This window comes from Dasypus novemcinctus, chromosome 26 (genome assembly GCF_030445035.2).
Source record: "Dasypus novemcinctus isolate mDasNov1 chromosome 26, mDasNov1.1.hap2, whole genome shotgun sequence".
NCBI classification, from domain to species: Eukaryota; Metazoa; Chordata; class Mammalia; order Cingulata; family Dasypodidae; genus Dasypus; species Dasypus novemcinctus.
Window position 1 is genome coordinate 38,710,849 of NC_080698.1, and position 22,666 is coordinate 38,733,514.

A 22,666-nucleotide genomic window follows, 5' to 3' on the forward strand; every position below is an offset into this window, starting at 1 on the left:
CTATTGAGCCATCTGTCTTTTTACCCTTTTGACAAAGTCCTTTGAGGTGTAAAAGTTTAATTTTGAGGAGGTCCCATTTAACTATTTTTTCTTTTATTGCTTGTGCTTTGGGAGGAAGTTTTAAGAAACTACCACCTACCACAATCCCTTGATGATGTTTTCCTACATTTTCTTCTAGGAATTTTATGGTTCTTACTTTTATATTTAGGCCCTTGATCCATTTTAAGTTTATTTTTGTATAAGGTGTGAGATAGGGGTCTTCTTTCTTTCTTTTGGATATGTCTACCCAGTTCTCCAAGCATCATTTTTTAAATAGATTGTTCTGGACCAGCTGATTGGGTTGAATGACTTGTCAAAAATCACTTGACTGTAGATATTTTTAGGATCTATTTCTGGGTCTCAATTTAGTTCCATTGGTCAATGTGTCTCTCTGTATGCCAGTACTTGCATTTTTACAAATGTAGCTAAGTAATATGCTTTAAAGTCTGAAAGTGGGAATTCACCAACTTCGTTGTTCTTTTTAAGAACTTTTGAGTATTTAGGGCCCCTTACCCTTCCAGATGAATTTGAAAATTGGTTTTCCACTTCTGCAAAAAAGGCTGTTAGGATTTTTATTGGGATTGCACTGAATCTGTAAATAAGTTTGGGTAGAATTGATATCTTAATGCTATTTAGTCTTCCAATCCATGGACATGGAATGGTCTTCCACTTATTTAAGTCTTCTTCAGTTTCTTAAACAATGTTTTGTAGTTTTCTAAATACAGTTCCTTTATGTCCTTGGATAAGTTTATTCTTAAATATTCTATTGTTTTAGTTGTTATTATAAATGGATTTGTTTTTCTGATTTCCTCCTCTGATTGTACACCAATACTGTATAGAAATGCTATTGATTTTTGTATATTAATCTTGTATTCTGCCACTTTGCTGAACTTGTCTATTAGTTCTAGTAGCTTTGTTGTGCATTCTTCAAGAAATTCTAGATATAGGATCATATCACCAGTGAATAGTGCAAGTTTTAATTCTTCCTTTCCTGTTTGAGTGCCATTTATTTCTTTATCCTAATTGCTCTAGCTAGAACCTCTAGCCCAATATTGAATAACAATTGTGACATTGAACATCATTGTCTTGTTCCTGATCTCAGTGGGAAAGCTTTATCTTTCACCATTGAGTACAATGGTAGCTGTAGTTTTTTCATATATACACTTTACTGTAAAGAGAAAAATTCCTTCTATTCCTATCTTTTGGAGTGCTTTTATCAAGAACATATGCTCTATTTGGTCAAATGTATTTTCTGTATTCTGATTGGTTTGTTGAGGTCATCTATTTCTTCTAGGGTCAGTGTAGTTGGTTTGTGTGTTTCTATGAAAATAGACTTTGATGAAGAAGTAAATTATTCTTTATGGCCTGGTATCTGTAAGCTCCTACCCCAAATATATACCCTTTATAAAAACCAACCAATTTCTGGTATTCTGCTTTGCTTTTTTCTTGCTGTTTTCAGAATCCTCTCTTTATCTCTGATATTTGTCATTCTGAATAGTAGGTCTTTCTGCATATGTCTATTCGTATTTATTCTGTTTGGGGTTGTTGGATATTGATGTTTATGTCTTTCATAAGGGTAGGGAAATTGTAGTTCATTATTTCCTCAAATATTTTTTCTGCCCCTTTTCCATTCTCTTCTTCTGGGACACTGATAATGAGAATTTGTGTGTCACATTGTTATTTAATTCCATGACATTCTGTTCCACTTATTCCATTCTCTTCTCTTTCTCTTCCCCTACTTTTCCCAGTTCAGAAGTTCTGTCTTCCAAACCACTAATCCTATCTTCAAGCAATTAAAATCTGCTTTTATGTGCCTCTAATGTATTTTTTATCTCATATATCATGTCTATCATACATGTAAGATCTGTTACTTTTCTTTGCAGGCTTTCGAATTGTTCTTTATGCTCACCTAGTGTCTTCTTAATATCCTTTATTTTTTTAGTCATATTTTCTTTAAAATTTTTGAAGTGATTTAGGAGAGTTGTGGAATTATCACTAATTAAGTGTCTTCAGTCCTGTATCTCTTCAGAATATTTGGTTATATCCTTTTGCTGGGCCATCTCTTTCTGTTGTCCTGTTGCCTAGTATGACTTGTAGTTTTTTGCTGCTGTGTAGGCATCTGAATATATTGGTGAATTTATTCTGATGGCCAATTTCTCCCTCTTGCCTATTGTTTTTTTTCATACCTCTTCTTTGATATTTGTTTCAGCTTATTCTAAGTCTTTCAAATTGCCTGGCTTAAGTTATCAAAATCAGGCCAGGGACTCACTAGTGAGGCACAGATTTTCTCCCAGGGATTAGGGTAGAGAGAGAACCAAGAACAGTTTTTGTCCATGCAATTCCCAGACTAGACCAGCAGATGGCACTGATTAATGTACCTTTCCATGCGGGTGTTTCATTCTGGACTTTCATGTGTTCCTGTGTTGAATCTCCGGAGTGGAGATTCAATGCAGACTCTGCTTCGCAAATTCATTGAAGAAAAGTCCTGACTCCCCTTCCCTTTTCCCTTGAAACAGCTGACAGGGAAGAAGGTGTCGCTTTTCCCTCTCAGTCAGCTGCAGTGAGCCAGGGGTTTTAAACCACTTAATATCTTGGTGTGTGTGTGTGGGGGGGGCACCTTCCCATTTGCTTCAGGGGTTTGGTAATCCACATGTATTTTGCTTTAGCATCTTTATTGATCTGTGCCTTACTCTCCTGGGAGTTCTGTAGCACAGGCCTGTTGTGTTGACCCCCTAAGCAGGTCCCTCAGACAGTTTTGGCTTTCTCTGTTGTTTTTGTGAGAACATTGAGCTTTACCTGTCAGTCTGATGTCATCTACCCACAATCCCCTCTCCATTCTTTTTCTTTTTTTAATGTAAGCATTTAGTACTAAATTTCTATCTTAGCACTGACTCCACTGTGCCCCATAAGTTTAGGTATGTTGTGTTTTCATTATCATTCATTTCAAGATATTTTCTGTTGTTTCTTTTGATTTATTATTTGACACACTGATTATTTAAGATTATGTTGTATACTTCCCATTTGTTTGTGGATTTTAAAAATTTCACCCTCTGTTATTGATTTATAGCTTCATTCCATTGTGGTCAGAAAAGATGCTTTGTATAATTTCAACCTTTTAAAATTTATTGAAACTTGTTTTGTGACCTAACATGTTGTCCATCATGGAGAATGACCCATATGCACTTGAGAAGTATGTGTATTTTGCGGTTTTGGAGTGCATTGTTCTGAATGTCTGTTAAGTTTAGTTCATTTATAGCATTGTTCAAGTTCTCTGTTTTGTTATTGATCTTTTGTCAGGCTATACAATACATTGATGAAAGTGGTGTATTGACATCTGAAACTATTATGCTAGAGATGTTTATTTCTCCCTTCAATTTTGTCAATGTTTACCTCATGAATTTTGGTCACTGTGGTTAGGTGCATAAATGTTTATGATTATTTCTTCTTGGTTGATTAACAATTTCATCAATGCATAGTGTCCTTTCTTTCTTGTAACAGATTTTGACCTAAAGTCTATTTTATCTAACATTAGTATAGTGACCACGGTTCACTTTTGGTTGCTATTTGCATATAATACTTTCTTCCATTCTTTCACTTTCAAACTATTTGTGTCTTTGGATCTAAATAACGCATAATTGTAATGTTTTTTTTTTATACACCCTGACAATCTGTGACTTTTTCCTTATTAGTTCATGGTAATTATTTGTAATTTCTTACTAAAGACCAATACTAACTGTCTCTTTTTTTTTTTTTTTTACTTCAACATTTAAATTTTTTTTCTTTATTAAAGAAGTTGTGGGTTTACAGAACAAACATGCAAGACATACAGGATTCCCATTACTATATTAACACCTTGCATTAATATGGTACTTTTGCTACAATTGATGATAGCACATTTTTATAATTGTACTATAACTATAGTTCATGGCTTAACTCAGGGTTCAAAGTTTGTGTAGCACAGTTCCATGGATTAAAAAAAAAATTATTCTGTTATTATTTAAATCTGCTAAGCTCTGAAATACAGATACTATAAAATGGATTGGTTTTTACAATGGGGCATTATGGTTTACAAACTTACAATTTCGAGGCTGGGATAAATGTCCAAATCAAGGCATTACCAGACAACTACTTTCTTCTAAAGAACTGGCTCCTGGCAGTCCTGGTCTACTCTGCCACGTGGCAAGGCACATGGCGGCATTTGCTGGTCTCTCTCTTCTCTTCCAGATTTTGTTGCCTCCAGCCTCCTGCTTCCCAGGCTTTCTCTGTGTCTGAATTTCATTCTTTTTAAAAGGATTCTAACACAAGGATTAAGGCTCACCCTGGACCATGCCTTAAGTGAAGTAACCTAATCAAAAGCCTCTACTTATAATAGGTTTACAGCCAGAGGACCGGACTTGCTTTAAGAAAATAATTTTCAGAGGTCCACTTAGCTTCAAATAATCATAGTTACCATATATCCAATCTAACATTTCTCCTTTTAATCTCATTCAGATATATGTTTCAGTGCTGTTAATTACATTCACAGTGTTACATTACCATCACCACCATCCCTTACCAAAACATTTCCATTATTCCAAATAGGAACACTGTATATTTTAAGACTTAACTTCCCATCGCCTATCACCCACACCTTCCCCAGGTAACCTATATTCCAGATTATGGCACTATGAGTTTCCTTATTCTAATTACTTCAAGTCAGTGAGATAATGTTTGTCCTTTTGTGTCTGGTTTAGTTTACTCAATATGATGTCTTCAGGATACATCTATATTGTCATATATATCAGGGCTTCTTTCCTGTTTTGACTGAATAACTTTCCATTGTATGTATATAACACATCTTATTTGTCCATTTACCAGTTGATAGACAACTGGATTGCTTTCACCTTTTGGCAGTTGTGAATAATGTTGCTATAAACATTATGCAATTGTCTGTTCAAGTCCCTGCTTTCAGTTTTGAGGGTGCATACTTAATAGGTTACCAGGTCATATGGTATTTTGATGCTTAGTTTTCTGAGGAACAATCAAACTGACTTCCATGGGGACTGCACCATTGTACATTGCCACCAGCAGTGAATAACTGTTTCTATTACTTCACATCCTATCCAACACTTCTTATTTTCCTTTTTTAAAAAATAGCAGACATTCTAATGCATGTCAAATATTATCTCAATGTAGCTTTGGTTTGCATTTTCCTGATGCCTAATGATGTTGAGCATCTTTTCATGTGCTTTATGGTCATTGTTTAGAGAGATGTCTATTCAATCTTTTGCCCATTTTCAAAATTGTGTTTGTTGCCTTTTGTTGTGTTGTTAAGTTGAAGGATTTTTTTATGTATTCTGGATATTAAACATTTTTTGCATATGTGATTTCCAAATATTTTCTCCAATTGTGTAGGTTGTCATTTTACTTTCATGATAAATTACTTTGAGATGCAAAACTTTAAATTTTGATGAGGTGCCACTAATCTATTTCTTTTTCTTTTGTTGCTTCTGCAACAAAAGGATATGAAGTCTAAGAAACCACTGCCTAACTCAAGGTTCTGAGGATGTTTTCCTACATTGTCTTCTAGGAGTTTGATAGTTCTGACTTTTATATTTACTTCTTTGATCCATTATGGGTTGATTTTTGTATATAGTGTGAGGTTGGGACCCTTCTTTTCTTTGAAATGGACATTCAGTTTTCCAAACACTATTTGCTGAACAGACTATTCTTTCCTAATTCAGTGGTCTTTGCCCTGTTGTCAATAATAAGTTAGCCATAAATATGAAGGATAATTTCTGAGCTCTTAATTCATTTCCATTGGTCCATATGTCTGACCTTATGCCAATGACATAATGTTGTTGTTTTTTTAAAGATTTATTTATTTATTTATCTCCCCTTCCCCCCCCACCCCAGTTGTCTGTTCTCTGTGTCCATTTGCTGTGTCTTCTTTGTCCACCTCTGTTGTTGTTAGTGGCATGGGAATCTGTGTTTCTGTTTGTTGCGTCATCTTGTTGTGTCAGCTCTCAGTGTGTGCGGCACCATTCCTGGGCAGGCTGAGCTTTCTTTCACGCTGGGCGTCTCTCCTTACGGGGTGCACTCCTTGCGTGTGGGGCTCCCCTACACGGGGGACATCCTGTATGGCACGGCACTCCTTGCACGAGTCAGCACTGCTCATGGGACAGCTCCACATGGATCAAGGAGGCCCGGGGTTTGAACCGCGGACCTCCTGTGTGGTAGACAGGTGCCCTAACCACTTGGGCCAAGTCTGCTGCCGACATAATGTTTTGATTACTGTCTTTGTAATAAATGTTAAGATTGGAAAGTGTGATTACTGCAAATACATTCTTTTTTAAGATGGTTTTAGCTATCATATATACTTCCATATATATTTGATGGATTACTTTTCCCATTTCTTCAAAGAAGGATGTTGGAATTTTTATTGGGATTGCATTGAACCCCTAAGTTGCTTTGGGTAGGATTGATATCTTAATGATATTTACTCTTTCAATTCATGAAATTGGAATGTCCTTCCATTTATTTGAAATTTCTTTGGTTTCTTTTAGCATGTAGTGGTTTTCTTTGTACAAGTCCTTTACATCATTGGTTAGATTTATTCCTAGATATTTGTTTCTATTAGTTTCTATAGTGAATGTAATTTTTTTCTTGATTTCTTCTTACTATTGTACATTGCTTGTGAACAAAAATATTACCTATTTTTGGATGTTGATCATATACCCTGTTACTTTGCTGAATTTATTTATTATCTTAAGGAGCTTTGTTGCGTATTTTCCAGAATTTTCTTTTTATGACATCATGTCATCTGCAAATAGGGAAAGTTTTACTTCTTCCTTTCCAATTTGATGACTTTAATTTCTTTTCTTGCCTAGTTCTGGCAAGAACAGTAAAATATTGAATGACAGTGGTCACAGTGGATATCCTCGTCTTATTCCTCATCTTAGAAGGGAATGATTTGGTCTTTCACCATTAAGTAAAATATTAACTGTGGGCTTTTCATGTATGCCCTTTATGATATTGGGGTTCTAAGTGATTTTTCCTTTAATCAATAAGGGTGCTGGATTTTGTCAAATAACTTTTCTGCATCAATTAAAATGATTATGTGTTTTTTCCCCTTCATTCTGTTTATGTGGCTTATTAAGCTAACTGATTTTCTATATTGAGCCAACCTTGCATACCAGGGATAAACATCACTTGATCATCAGCATATAATTCTTTTAATATGCTGTTGGATTTGGCTTGCTAGTATTTTGTTTATAATTTTTGCATGCATATTCATAAGAGATATTGATCTGTAATTTTCTTTTCTTGTGAATCTTTGGTTTTGGCATGAGGTTGATATTGTACTCCTGGAATGAATTAGGAAGTGTTCCCTTCTTTTCAATTTTTGTAGAGAATTTGAGCAGAACTGAATTTAAGTCCTTTTGGAATGTTTGGTAGAATTCCATTCTGAAGCCCTCTATTCCTGGGCTTTTCTTACTTGGGAGATTTTTGATTACTGAATCAATCTCTTTGCTACTCATTTGATTGCTGAGATATATTAATTACTCTTGAGTCAATGTATGTACTTTGTTCATTAAAATAATTTGTTCATTTCATCTAGGTTATCTAATCTATTTCTTTATGCCATATTAACTACTGTCCAAATTGTATCCTCTCCGTTCAGTTGGAAGAACTCCTTTTAGCATTGCTTCTTGTGCATGTCTCGTGGTGATGAACTCTCTCAGCTTTTATTTATCAGAGAATGTCTTAATTGTTCTCTCACTTTTGAAAGAGTCTTTCCAGATATAAAATCCATGCCTGGCAGTTGTTTTCTTTCAGTACTTTAAGTATTTCAACCTAACACCTTCTTGCCTCCATGATTTCTTCTGAGAAATCAGCCTTCAGTCTAATAGGGACTTCTTTGTACCAAACACATTGCTTTTCTCTTGCTGCTTTCATAGTTCTCTCCTTGTCCTTTGCATTCTTTAGTGTGATCAATATAAGATGGGGTATGTTTTTTCTTCATGTTTATCCTGTGTTTTGTTGTCTGGGCTTCAGAAATGTTCATATCCATGTCTGTTTGCTAAGTTTGGAAAGTTCTCTGTCATTATTTCTTTGATTATTCCTTTTACTGCTTTCTCTCTTTCTTCTCCTTCTGGAACTACCATAATGTGTATATTCTTACCCTTCATTGTACCCCAGAGATGTCTTAGGCTATTTTTGCTTTGCATAATTCTTTTTTTCTTTCTGCTCCTCAGCCTGACTCATTTCAAATGTCTTTTCTTTGATTTCATTGATTATTTCTTCTGCCAGTTCCAATCTGCTGGTGAAATCCCTGTGCATTTTTCATTTCTGTTATTATTTTCTTCAACTCCAGTAGTTCTGTTTATTCCTTTTTAAAATTTCTCTTCACTACGATTCTCATATTGTTTATTTATTGTTTTCCTAATATCCTTTAGTTCTTTTTCTATATTTTTCTTCAACTCTTTGAGCATTTTTTTAAATTTAAGAAATACCAGTTTTAATTTGTTAAACACACATTTTTGAAAATGATGAAATTAAACTTTGGCAAAAGTATGGTGAAAGGGAACTCACATATATTGCTAGGAAGAGCACAGGTGATATAAAGCTTTTGAAAAGTCATTTTTCAATATGTACAGAGACTTAAAATGTTGCTACTCATTGACCCAGAAATTTTCATTCTAGGATACTACTTAAAAAAATGGCCAGATATATAAAGATAAGGGTTTATGTACCATGATGTGCATTTTAAAGGAAAACTGCCAAATATCCTTGAGGATATTTTTAAGATCATTTTTTAAAGACTTTTTTTTTTGTTTTTGTATGTTCACCTTCTGGTCTTCTTCATTGTTTTTTTTTTTTAATCCTCTTCCTTTGGGTGGGCCAATCATTTCCTGTTTCTTTAGTTGTCTTCTACTCTTGTTGCACTCTATATGTTTTAATACTTTAAAATGTTAACTCTGTGATTTATTACCTGAGATGTGCATTTCTTTATTTTGTAACCAGCTGTTGATAAGATAGAGATTTTTTGAACCTCAGTTCTTCTATCATGAAGGTCTACCCAATGTGAATGCACTTTGCAGGGTTCTCACTGTCTTTCTGGAACTCTGACTTGGCCTGGGGCTTTGCTTTTTAGTTACTTTGGTGTTTCCTTTTTACATGAGTTTATTTGCTTTGGTGTTCTTTTTACATGAGTTTGTTTTCCCCTCTGTTCCCCTTCTTCTGGGTGTTTGAAGCTGGCAAGTTTTGCCCCAGATTTTCTGCCTCTGTTTTGTTTTACATTCCTTTAATTTTCTCAAGCTGTTTTTACCTGAAAGACAAATTCTGGGAGGAGGGGCATGCCAGAGAAGACTTTCCAAAGTGAGTCTTTCTCAGGCAAGAGTGGGCCAGGGACCAATGAAGGGGTTACAGGACAATTCCATAGTGCCATTGGGAGGGATCTGGAAGGCAACAAGAGCTTCTTCCATGGCTCCCCTAAGCTGAACTTTCTTGGCCTACCCAACAAATACAGCCCTTTAACTAATTCTTCCCTGCAGCCCTGAGGAAGTGTAGTATCTTTAAGTCTCCTTTATAAAGCCTTTATCCAAGGAGGGTCAAAACAGTGGCTACCTACTAAGCCAGGCTCCCAGCAATCCAAATTCACTCATCAAAAGCTGTGGTCAGTGATCACCTGTACTCCCATACCCCTTTCTTGAGGAAGAGGATTTTTATGTCTCTTTCTGTTATCAGTGAGCTAGCCAGTTGCTGGATCCTATGATGACCAGCCACAAGGGTCAGGGAAGGGCACCACTAGCCACCATGTGGAGAAAGCAATTTACTGTTCTTTACTGTAATTTATCTGCTTCTTCCTTATGTTTTTCCCTGTATGCTGTGCAGTAATGTTCTGGCCTCCACAGTTTCAAAATAGTTGTTTCAGACAGTTCTGTCTTGCTTACTAGTTGTTCTGACAAAAGGAATGAGTCCTGGAGCTCCCTATTCTGCAATCTTCTCACAATCCATTCCCTTCTATGACTTTTGATTACAAATACACTCAATTTGCATTCAATGTAATTACTGATAAGACAGGACTTATATCAGTAATTTTTTCATTTGTTTCTTATATATCTTATATGTTTTTGTCCCTGTTTTCCTTTATTGCAATCTTCTTTTATGTATAGTTGATCTTTGCTGATCTAACTGATTGATACCTTTCACAGTTCTGATTCTGTATATATTTTAAACACTTTCTTTGTGGGAACCCTGGGGTTTGTATTAGACAACCTAGATCTATAACCTACTAGTGTGAAAAGATAGCAACCTAACTTCAACAACATACATAGTATCTATTCCTATATCTCTCCATTTCCCCTATTTATGTTATTTTTCATAACAAATTACCTCTTTTTTTTTTTTAAAGATTTATTTATTTATTCATTTCTCTCCCCTTCCCCCCCATCCCGGTTATCTGTTCTCTGTGTCTATGTGCTGCGTCTTCTTTGTCTGCTTCTGTTGTTGTCAGTGGCATGGGAATCTGTGTTTCTTTTTGTTGCGTCATCAGTTTTCCATGTGTGCGGCACCATTCCTGGGCAGGCTGCACTTTCTTTTGCACTGGGCGGCTCTCCTTACAGGGCGCACTCCTTGCGCGTGGGGCTCCCCTACACCGGGGACACCCCTGAGTGGCACGGCACTCCTTGCGCGCATCAACACTGCACATGGACCAGCGCCACACGGGTCAAGGAGGCCCGAGGTTTTAACCGTGGACCTCCCATGTGATAGACAGATGCCCTAACCATGGTGCCAAGTCTGCCGCCCACATTACCTCTTTATATTTAATGTGTCCATAACAGGGAAATATAAATATGTCTTATGGAATTTTACTCTAAATCTTATAGGAAATAGAGAGTAGAATTCCATACTGATGATACCATATTATAGGGTTTTACATTCACTCATGTAATTACCTTCACCGGAGATCTTCAATTCATAATATTACTGCATGCTCCTATCATCTCTCCTTTTTCTTTCAACCTGAGCAACTCCCTTTAGCATTTTTCATAGGGCAGGTCTCTTGGTGATGAACTTGCTCAATATTTATATATCTCTTAATTCTGAAACTCATCCTCCCTTTTGAAAGAGTTTTATTCAGATAAAGAATTTTGGGATGGCAGTTTTGTCTCTTTAAGTAAATTAAATATCTCATTCCAGTGCTTTCTTGCCTTCATATTTCTGATGAGAAATTGGTACTTTAACTTATTGAGGTTATCTTCTATATGAAGAATTGCTTTTCTCTTGCTGCTTTCGGAATTCTCTCTTTGTTTTGGCATTTGACATTTCAGTTAGTATATGTCTTAGAATAGGTCAATTAGGGTATATCCTTTTTGGAGTTGTTAGACTACTTAGAAATGAAAAATTTATATCTTTCATAATACTTGGGAAATATCAGGCCGTTATTTTTTCAGATAGTCTTTCTGTCCCCTTTTCCTTTTCCTCTCCTTCTGGGACCCCCATAATGTGTATGTTGATATGCTTCATGTTGTCTCACAGGTCCTTTAGACTCTGCCATTTTGTTCATTCTTTTCTTTATCTATTTTTCTATTGTATGGTTTTGATTGTCTTGTCTTTTAGTTCGCTGATTTTTTTCTTTCTATTCATATATTTTCTTGCACACCTCTCCTGTGTTTTTAATAGTCATTATTGTGTCTTTCCTTCCCATATGTTTTATGTTCCTTTTTAACCTTTCTCATTTTTTTATGCTCACACATCATCATCTTTATATCCTTTTACTCTATATCTAAATTTAGTTCATTTCTATCCACATTTTTCTTTAGCTTCTTGAATTGATTTAGGAGATTCAATTGGATATCTTTGATCAGTTTTTCCAATGTCTGTGTTTCCTCTGAAGTTTTAAATTGTTCCTTTGACTGAGCCATCTTTTCCTGTTTCTTTGTAGATTTGTGATCTTTTAAATGAGCATTTAAATGTTTTGATTTCGATTCTGGAAGTCAGTTTCTCCCACTTGCATGTAGGTTTGTATAGACAGGCTTTGTGAAAGGCTCTTACTCAAAACTAGGTCAAACTTCTACTGACCATTTGGAACATTTCATATTTTCTCAGGTCTTTCTTACCTGTCTTTTTGCCTGGACATGTGCAGTAACTATAAAAATTGTTATAATATATCAACTACTTCCTCTCCAGGAGAGAATTTCCTTTCCAGTCTTCTTACTCCAGGAGTCCTGGGCTGTTCTCTTTGTTTTATGCCAGTTTTCCTTCCTAGCAACTATGATTTCCTCATCTCCTTTTCCAAGCTCAGGGCTTCCTTATCACTCCAACTTTCAGTCTTGGGTCTACTCTGGATAGTGGTTTACTTTCCTCTTTTCATGTAGAATTTTTGCTTTTGGTAACTTCCATAATATGACTCACAGAGCTAGATGGGGTCAGGGTTCAAAAAAAAAAAAACAGCTTTCTTTGTTTAGGTGCTTCCAATTATGGAAGGATACATAATTTGTCAACATTTCTGCTGTGAGTCACGCTGATTTTGGGGTCACTGCTTCATATGATCATACATGCCAAGCAATAAGGCCCCAGGAACTATGTATCCTTCACTCACTATGCTTGAATGTGCATTGGATTTATGTCATTGCCATGGGTAATTGTATGGCCAGAAACCATTGCAGGAAGTTCCTGGGCTGGATTGCAGTCACAATGTGGCTCTTAAAGTTTGTGGGACTGATTGTGGTGAAGAGTTCCAGAAGGGCAGGTCTGTACCATTCTTCCAACTGTTTTTGTTTTTCGTTTTTTTGTTTTTTTAGATTCAAGATTTGTGGAGTTTTTCCTCCTCTCTCTTGTCCCCCAGAATTCTGAGAGTTGAATCTATCCTTTTATTTAGCTCTGAGGAGAAATGTTCCTGGTAATGTCGTAACATGGCCATCTTGGTGATATCACCCACATTAGTTTCATTTTTAAAATGGAGAAACCTGAGGTAAAAGGAAAAGAAATGATTTGCTCTAAATCATGAGCTAATACATGGCAAAACTAGCATTTGGACCCACATTATCTGATCCTAGAAGTGCATTCTTGAATACTTTGTTCCATCACTAATAACCTGCACAGGATTCATTTGTGCATGCCTACTTATATTACTTCCTTCCCTTCCAGAAACCTTTAAGTTCTCCACTCTAATGTACTAGTTAGGTAATCTGGTATCTCAGTCTATTTTATGCTATCAGAGTCATATCTTTCCATCTTTCTTTTCTGCTTCTTGGAACTTATATAGTTTTTTTTTTTAATATTTATTTTTATTTATTTCTCTCCCCCTCCCCCCCAGTTGTCTGTTCTCTGTGTCCATTTTCTGCATGTTCTTTGTCTGCTTCTGTTGTCAGCAGCATGGGAATCTGTGTTTCTTTTTGTTGCGTCTTATTGTTGTGTCAGTTCTCCGTGTGTGAGGCGCCATTCCTGGGCAGGCTGCACTTTCTTTCGCGCCGGGCAGCTCTCCTTACAGGGCACACTCCTTGCGCGTGGGGCTCCCCTACGCGGGGGACACCCCTGCGTGGCACGGCACTCGTTGCGCACATCAGCATGCGCATGGGCAGCTCCACACAGGTCAAGGAGGCCCGGGGTTTGAACCACAGACCTCCCATGTGGTAGACGGACGCCCTAACCACTGGGCCAAGTCTGCTTCCCTCATATAGTTTTAACCATAGGGAATACGCAAGCTCGAACAATGAGCAGGCTTGAAGATAAACCATGTCTAGTACTTATACTATTTTTGGTCACAGTTTTCACTGATCTTACCATCATTCTTCAGGTAAATGAGTCCATTTTAAAACCATATCCACTTTTACATACATATTATAATAAAACAATTCATGTTTGTTCACTTTTTGTATTTATTAAATGCTTATTTACCTGAACACTTAGATGCTGGACTGATAGAAAAGAATGTGTTATCCCCCACTATTGTCATACAATGTTTTCCTAAATAGCCCAAAATTGTTCTCAGTAAATTTATTATTTGCAGGCAACTGAGAAGCAACACACTTACTTTTCATTCGTTTATTAATTTTTATAAAAATTATTTTACATCAAGAAAAAGAAATTTTACCTTGGATTATATATGGGTTTTACTCCAGGACTCTTAAAATACCTTTTTATTCCTACTTGAATATTAGCATTCCAAATTTATGTCCAATATCAAGACTTAGCTATTGCTTCCTTTACAGGATTTGACAATAGCATTGTGCTTATTAAGTTATGTCAAGTTATATTACTGAGTTTTGCTAGGAAACACAATATAATCATGAACATTGTAGCTAAGCATATAGCATCCTAAAAATGATGGTAGAAAATGAAACTCACATAGAGATATTTTTGTAAGTCACTTAATAAAGACTTAAGAAAATTAATTACAGCACCAAGACCCTCAGCTTAAGCAAAATCATGCAAGTACTAGGATATAGTAACATGAGTAATGTTGGTAATGTCCGTAAGTGGTTCCTTTCAAAGGACAGAAGTGATGGAAGAGATCTGAATTCAGAATAACTTTACCATAATGTCTTGAGTTTCTCGAAAAGCACTTCAAGTTTGAAAAATATATATATTATACTGGGATTTTATGAGATGACTACAGAACTAGAGAATTATTCTTGGTGTCTTTCACCATTTCCCTTTTGTTGGACAGGGTATTATATCCGCATTTCCTTGCCCAGCAAAACGTTTTTGCCTTAGGCCCAAATAAAGTAGCAACCTCATCATGGGTACTTCAACAAGGGAGTGAGCAAGTGCTCCTAAGTCCTGTTAATTCTTGTATAAGCTTTCAGTGCTAAAACTTCTTTTGAAGGAGCCAGAGAAAGGGCAGGGAGTGTTATCTGATTGGTCAAAAGCAGGGAGTGGGAGGAAATAAATCTCAGAGTTTAACATCAGATTGAGTTGTCCTGAAAGTAATAAATATTTGAAAATTGCTTTTGAAGGGTTGAAAGAGAGAAAATAAGCAATGGGACTGCTTTTCTGGATGGGGGTAGATTTTATGGTCCTAGTTTTGAGTGACGCTCTACTTAGGGAGGCAGTATAGAATGGTGACTTAGCCAGTGGACTCCAGAGCTACAATATTTGGAAACAAATTTTATTTCCTTTACTTACAAGCTCTATGAACCAGGGAAGATTGATTGATTTCTGAGTGTGCTAGTATGAGCTGGATGAAGCAGATATTCTTTGCAGAAGAAAGTAGGAGGATTTTTGTAACCCCCACTCACATCTCCTGCCACTCCTGAAAGACAGGATTGTACTAGGGTGGTTGTAGAAGAGGGGAGCGGGGGGTGTGGGGGCAACTGTAAGCAATAGGAAGGAGTCCTGAAGGACTTGTAAGAACTGCATAGATAATACTTAACTTCTAGTTGTCCAGGTTTGGATCTTACTAAATCAGTAAATCTGCCACAGTGCAGAAAATATCATGTTGCTGTTACCTCATAATAGTGTGTGTATGTGTGTATGTATGAGTGGGGGGTATATTTATTGTATACCTTTGTATTTAGGTTAAGAACAGGGGCTAGTTCTCTGTTTGCATTGGTGTGAGGGTAGAGATAAATAAAGAAACACACATGGAGAAAAGCAAGGATTCAGAAATCAGAAAATGAGGAATGAAGTTGTTTTTAAACCCCAAAAATGTAAGTCCCCCGGTAATTTACAGAACTCTTTAGAAAGTCATCGAGCTTTTAAAAATATGTCGAAAGTTGCAGGGAACTGTAGGTCATGTCTGGAAAGCAGCACAACATGGTACATAAGAGTGTGAGCTCTGGAACCAAACTGTATCCTTTTGATTCCTCTTTTGATTACATATAAACAGTGCGATCTTTAGTTAATTTCCTCCTTTGTTGAATGATTGTTAATAATGGTACCTGCAATATTGGGTTGTTTTATGATTTAAGTGAAATAAATCATACATAGTAAATACATAATGAAAGTACCAATAAACATTATTACTGAGGTCTTAAACACCTGAATTATATTACATCCTGCTTCAGGCATATACGTGTTCCTGGTGAACACTTTTTCCTGTGCCTGACTTTTCAGGTACAGCCCTACCAGTTCTTGTCAGTGAACGCTGGGTATGCATTACCTTCTTCTGAGCTTATGAGAGTTGGCAAACCACTGGTCTCCTTCTGTGTCTATGACTGATGCTGCCAAGCATATCCTCTGATTGTGATCTTTAGGCCTTGGCAGCAAATATAGCACTTTCCTCCTTAATTAGGCTGAGATTCATTCCTACATGTGGCAAAGGCTGATTCATTCCTACATGTGGCAGCTGCAAAGACGTATTCTCCTTACAATTAGACACTGCAACATCTACTGGACTTCATTTTAAGTACATTTTGGTGGCCCTGGTCCCTCCTCCACACCTTGGTTGCTCCAGGAAAGAGCATATGGTCCAGTAATTCTTTAAAGCTCACGTTCCCGGCCATTCTCAGGCACTTCCTGCTGGCCTTTGGAATAGTTCCTTGTTTGTCATTGCATTTTTGCTTATGCTCCTGCCAAATGTTTCCTCCAAAACCGGCAATAAAACCACAGGATCTGCTAAGCCATGGTCATCAGAATGGCTTAATGAGAATAACCTCGACAATCCGGGTCTTTAATAGCAACTAGCACTGCAGGGATTGTACCCTGAGGACAAGGATATCCTGGGCAGGTCACCTTTGTGGTTTATGGGAATTTCTCCAAATATTACAGCATTTGAGTCTATCTCAGAGAACTATCCTCCACTAAGCTATTTTATCTTAAACAAAAAATGAATTGGACAAAAATAGAAACGGGTGGTTCTCCCTGGCCTCTCCTTATGGAAGAATGAAGCTGGAATTTTTAAAGGCCTAACAGAGCAAAGAAAATATTCATTGAATGCTCTTATGGCTACCTAATTCAATAGACCTAGCCTAAAAATAATCTGAATCACATTATATTTCAGGCTAGCACAAAGGTTTTTGAAATACAGGTTGCATAGTTAAAACAGATCTTATTCAAAGCATATCACATGAGATGGCACCTAGTTTAAATAAGACAAAATTATATCCCTTGCTTATGACCTCCGTGTGTTATTGAACAGTTTTAAAATATGAATTATTAATTAAAACCTATGAACTAGTAACATTTTGGAATGAATGTTTTGATAGCTAACACACCTAATGTGACATTTGAGAAGAGTATATTTCCTTTCATGTCAGCTAATAGAAACCCCATTGTAATCATAAAAGGCATGGAAAAATTATGTTACAAGTAGATGCTATTTAAGGGGAAGTGAACACGGAATACATTAAAGAATCATGGTCTTATCAACAGTGTGTTTTAATGACTTCTGATTAGCACGGAAAATATGATTGATGTTACTGGGAATGAGGAACACACAATGTGACATTGAGAGAACTTAATCCAAAGCTTGTTAATTTCATAGAATCATTCAATTTCTCATTACTCCGTTGTGACAGTTTTTGTTTTTGTGACCATTAAAATGTAATGACAATTTAATGGGACTTTTCAATAATTATAGTGAAAAAAAAACCACTTTTAAAATTCTTACCTATTAATACTATTAGAAATAGAAGTAATGAGTTCAGTGGCTTTGGTTCCTTGTTTTAAAATTTAGTTTATTAGGATAATTTTTATTAAGGACACATATACAAGCTGATGCACATCCGAGTTCTCAAGGCCTCCCAAACCAAGGCAGTAGGTTATATCAGTGGTGCCAACATAGGTGAGCTTATTTAATTTTTCCATGGTCAAAGAAGAAAGGGAAAATATTTAGCTCAAAATCCTCTATAAGAAACATGTAAGGAATGCCACCTTCTATTATTATAAAACTATTGACTACTGATCAAGAATACATGGAGGAAGGAAACAAGGTAAAGTTGGGGATAAGTAGAGTCCAACTTGGTCAAATATTTTATTATTAACAGTAAAATATATGTTTAAAAGTTGCTTATTTTACATATCAGGTCCAGGGCATTTGTTTCATTGATTTTTTTTACTTTACATGGACAGAACAGCAAAAATGGCATTAAAAAATCAAACACCTATTTGAAACATAATAGCGTTAGTAGAGATTTTTTTTGAAAGTGTGGATGTTTCAATTGAGCCTTTTGCCTACAAAAATTTTATTGGGACTAAAATGTCCTATTTAACTTGTATTTTTAGATCAGAGTTTCAGAACTTAGATTCAGTCAGAGGAAAATGTAAGGGTATGCCATACTCACTTTGGAATGTCATAATCACACTAATTACCTTTTGTCAAGTACTTACTCTATTCCAGGCTGTATTCTAGATATTTTACTTTTATTGTCTTATTTAATCCCTATGACAACCCTGTTAAATAGATATGTTTATTGCACCTCCTAACTTCCTGAACCACCTATCCAACTTTTTTCCATCAGTATCATCAAGAAATTCCAAACCATCACAAAATCGTTCTCATCTAACTACCACAAATTTGCAGTCCATCTTGTCTCTGTACTTATGTCTTTTATCTCTTCAAACCTTATACTCAGAAAGATTCCTCCCTCCTTACAAAAGTCAGTCATTCCATATGGGCTCCAATCTCTACACTTGTAAACTTCACACTAATTTGCGTCCTGAATGTTTTCTTACTTGATCATTCCCATCAATATACCACCTTTGCCCCTCCTCCATTCCCTTCCTTACTTCTCTTTAAATAGTGCCTTTGATTAATAGCCAACTCTAAAGTGCTTGTTTGCCTGTGGTTTCCATGTTCTGTTATTTAATTCAATTTACTTTAGCTTCTCCATAACTCCACTGAAACTTTCTGGTCAGGATCATATGTGACTCACCTGTTGCCAAATCCAACATTGTTTTTCTGTCCTTATCTTATTCCACCTCTTAGTTGCATTCCACATGTTCTCTTGCTTCTCTCCCTCCCTTTCTTGCTATTACCAGCTCAACCTTCTCTCTCTCTCTCTCCTTCCCCACCCTCTGTTTCTCTCCCCCCCCCTTTTTCTTTTATTTCTCTTTCTCTTTCTTTCTCTTTTATCTCTTTCTCAATATTTCTTTCTCATCTCTGTGGTTCTATATTCTACCTCAATATAATGAATATATTCAGAGATTGATCTTGATCACTACTCACCAATTCATTCTTGCCAAAAAACTTGTCAGTGATTTCATAGATTTATTCCTATGGCATTAAATACTATATGCTGATAAATCCAAGTCTTATAAATCTCAACCTTGCTTCTCTCATTTCATGATTCATATATTTCATAGTCTACATGACATTGTCACTTAGCTATCTCATGGATAATACATCTAATATAGAACTCATGATTTCCCCTAAATCACATCAATAATTTTATTTCAATCATTCAATCATTCCTCATTAAAGGTGTTAAAAGTAAGCAAGCCTAGGGAAATAGACCTGGCCCAGTGGTTAGGGCATCCATCTACAACATGGTAGGTCTGCGGTTCAAACCCCGGGACTCCTTGACCCATGTGGCGCTGGCCCATGCACAGTGCTGATGTGCGCAAGGAGTGCCGTGCCACGCAGGGGTGTCCCTGGTGTAAGGGAGCCCCATGTGCAAGGAGTATGCCCCATAAGGAGAGCCGCCCAGCGTGAAAGAAAGTGCAGCCTGCCTAAGAATGGCACCACCCACACGGAGAGTTGACACAAGATGACACAACAAAAAAAGGAGACACAGATTCCTGTGCTGCTGACAACAACAGAAGTGGACAAAGAAGAAGATGCAGCAAAATAGACACAGATAACAGACAACCAGGGTGGGGTGGGGTGGGGTGGAGGGGAGAGAAATAAATAAATAAATAAATCTTAAAAAAAAAAAAAGTAAGCAAGCCTAAAAAATTATACACACATAATACATAGTCTTTAAAATGTTTTAAAATATAGAGACAGGTGTGAATTGTTTAATATATCTCTACTTCCACCTCTCCTTTCCATTCACTGAAGTAACCAATATGAACATTACAATAATTCTATAACATTCTCTATACATATTTAAAGAGATGCTAAAATACTGGCTTTTAATTTTTTCCTTCCATAATTGGATGTAATAGCAATTTCTAGCAATGTGCTTTCTCTTTAGCTTAACTGTATCATTTAGATGTTTCCACATCAATTCACTAGATTTAGCATTCTTTCTAATCATTCTTATTATTCCATTCTATGGATGATCCAGATCTTATTCAAATTTTGCCATTGAGTATGTTCATGCTGTTTCCAGGTATTCCCTTTGAATTTTTAATAAAATCAAAATATATTACAATAGCCCATAAGATCCTGTTTCTTGCTACATCTCATTTTTCCTTGTCCAAGATACCTGTTGGAGCTAGAGTGATTTCCTTTTAAAACCTTGAAAATTCTCTGTTTTCCCATATCTAGGTTTTTATTCCTGCTTTTTTTTCCCCACAAGAAATGCTTTCCGTGTCGTGTATCACCCTTGCTTCACTTGCCCATCTCTCAAATCTACACCCTAGTCTTTTCCTTTAGTTAATCTGCTGGAAAAAAGAGACCTAAAAATGCAATCCCACACACAAGATACTTTAATTTTCTATGATAGAGTGATTCAGAGTGTATGATCTAGACCAGCATTGTTCTGTGCCATGTTATAGTTCAGTGACCTGGGCTATTGGTGGCTCTTTTATCACCAACAATGGCTTCCAAGAACTTTCTTTTGATTGGCATTCCTAGTGGTAGGGGTGGGAGGTGGGGAACATTAGAAATTGTGGAGATTTCCTCTCGGCATAAGAAGTGATCACTTCACTCATCGTTTCTGCTTGCCACACTGAGCTATCAACGAGTCTGGGAAACGTATCCTCTAGTTGAACAACCATGTTTCATCTACAAGTCTATTACTATGGAAGAAGGAAAATGTATTTTGCTAAATAATTAGTCATCTTCACCCCAGAACACTTAATACAGTTTGTAAATGATATGTCTGTTGGTTTTTTAACCTAGTCCTTAGGTTTTCCTACTGGATAGTAAGCACGATAAGGACAGCATACATTCCTGCTTTATTTTCCGATATACCTTCTGCCCTTAATACCCTTCCTGTCTTTTAGCTCCGTATGTATTTATTGAATGAATGACTGAATAGACTTTCAGGTGAAGAAACTAAGTCTCAGAAGGTTAAACGAGATCCTAATTTGGGAAGGCTGGGTGACCACTTTCCAGGAATACTGAAAAGAACCATTTGGGTTTCTAATGGATGACTTAACATGACAGCTAGTAAGCTGTGTTCCAATTCTAAATTTCTGTGATTCTATATAAGATCATGAAGTTGCTTTGTTAATGAGTAGATCAAGATAAATTATTATAGAAAATGTCCCTTCTTTCTCACTGATTTAGTCACATAGAACTATTCCCATCACACTATTCCATCCTAAATTCTCATAAACTCCATCCACATATCAAAATGGCAAGCAATAATCTGAGAGCTAGAAAATTGCAGCAAACTTGCTACATACCACTTTTTAAATAACATCTTCCCTTGCCTGGTGAAGTAAATGTGTGCTTGGATTAAAAAATTTCCTGCTGGGCTACAGGCTGCCTTGGAAAATAAAAATAAACAGATAGTGAGTAATGTTAACAAATGTTTGTATCACAAACTCTAATTATATTAAAAAGAAAGAGAAACAAGATTTTGAGAGAAAGTAATTATTACAGATGAACTGAATTGAATCAATAATTGATGGATTTATTACCCTTATTAGTAAAAATATGTTTAAGTGTTAAAAATTCCTTCTGCATAAAATTAATTTTAAATCTGTTTTTCTTTTCTTTCCAAGATATTGAAGAATTTGAAACCAAAACCAGAAGCACTGTTTCTGTTCGTGAAGGTCAAGGTGTGGTGCTTCTCTGTGGTCCACCACCACACTTTGGAGGTATGGTGGCGTAATTGAGATTTCATCATTAATGTGCAACAAAATGTGTCTGGGACAAAAGTGGACATATCAAGTATTGACACCAATGGTAGCTCTTCTTTAAATCATAGGGTCTGTGAAAGCTCTTCAAGTTCATCCTACTCTATCTAAGCTGTTCCACATCTAAATCTTTCCTTTTAAAAATATTTTATTCAAGTAGTCACTCAGCAAATATTTCCTTGAAGAGAGGTAGCATGCATGACACAATTTGAGCATTGAAGCTTTGTAGTAAAACATGGCAACATCAATGTATTTAACCTCTTTGAGGCTCAGTTATACCTCGTCTGCAAAGTAGAGAAACTGACCAATATCTATGTTATGTTATGTTAAATGAGCTAACAGTTGCAAATGGATTACTTTAATACCTAGTACTTCATTCAAAACAGAAACCTAAGATTATTTCATTTGTATTCTTGAACTCTTTGAAGAGGCTGATTTCACTACCCTTCTTGGCAACTTCATTTATAACTGTAGGGTGAGAAGGAGAGTTAGTCCATTAATTTGAAACAAAATTAGAGGTTTTCAAATCAGAATATCTACTAGCTATGTTGTAACTTAAGCAATTAAGGTCAACCCTCTACTTTAAAAGAATCTAGACTGGCCTGTGAAGTAGCCTGTTTTCATAGACCGAAAGGATCTATGGATTCTCTCTGCCTTGGGTTTGCACTTTCTCAAATCCCAAATTATTTGGTAAAATTGGCTACTCTTTCTCAGCTAACATTGA

The 22,666-nt window shown here is 36.2% G+C and overlaps 1 protein-coding gene across 4 annotated transcripts in view; it reads left to right on the forward strand.

Annotated features, from left to right (window-relative positions):
* The window catches only part of CNTN6 (contactin 6), a 365,092-nt gene that overhangs the window by 216,031 nt on the left and 126,395 nt on the right, over nt 1-22,666 (forward strand). For all 4 annotated transcript variants that reach the window (XM_071211969.1, XM_071211970.1, XM_004449587.5 and 1 more), the window contains one exon: nt 21,808-21,903. In XM_071211969.1, the coding sequence (XP_071068070.1) occupies nt 21,808-21,903 (96 nt within the window). The remainder of the gene's footprint in view (nt 1-21,807; nt 21,904-22,666) is intronic.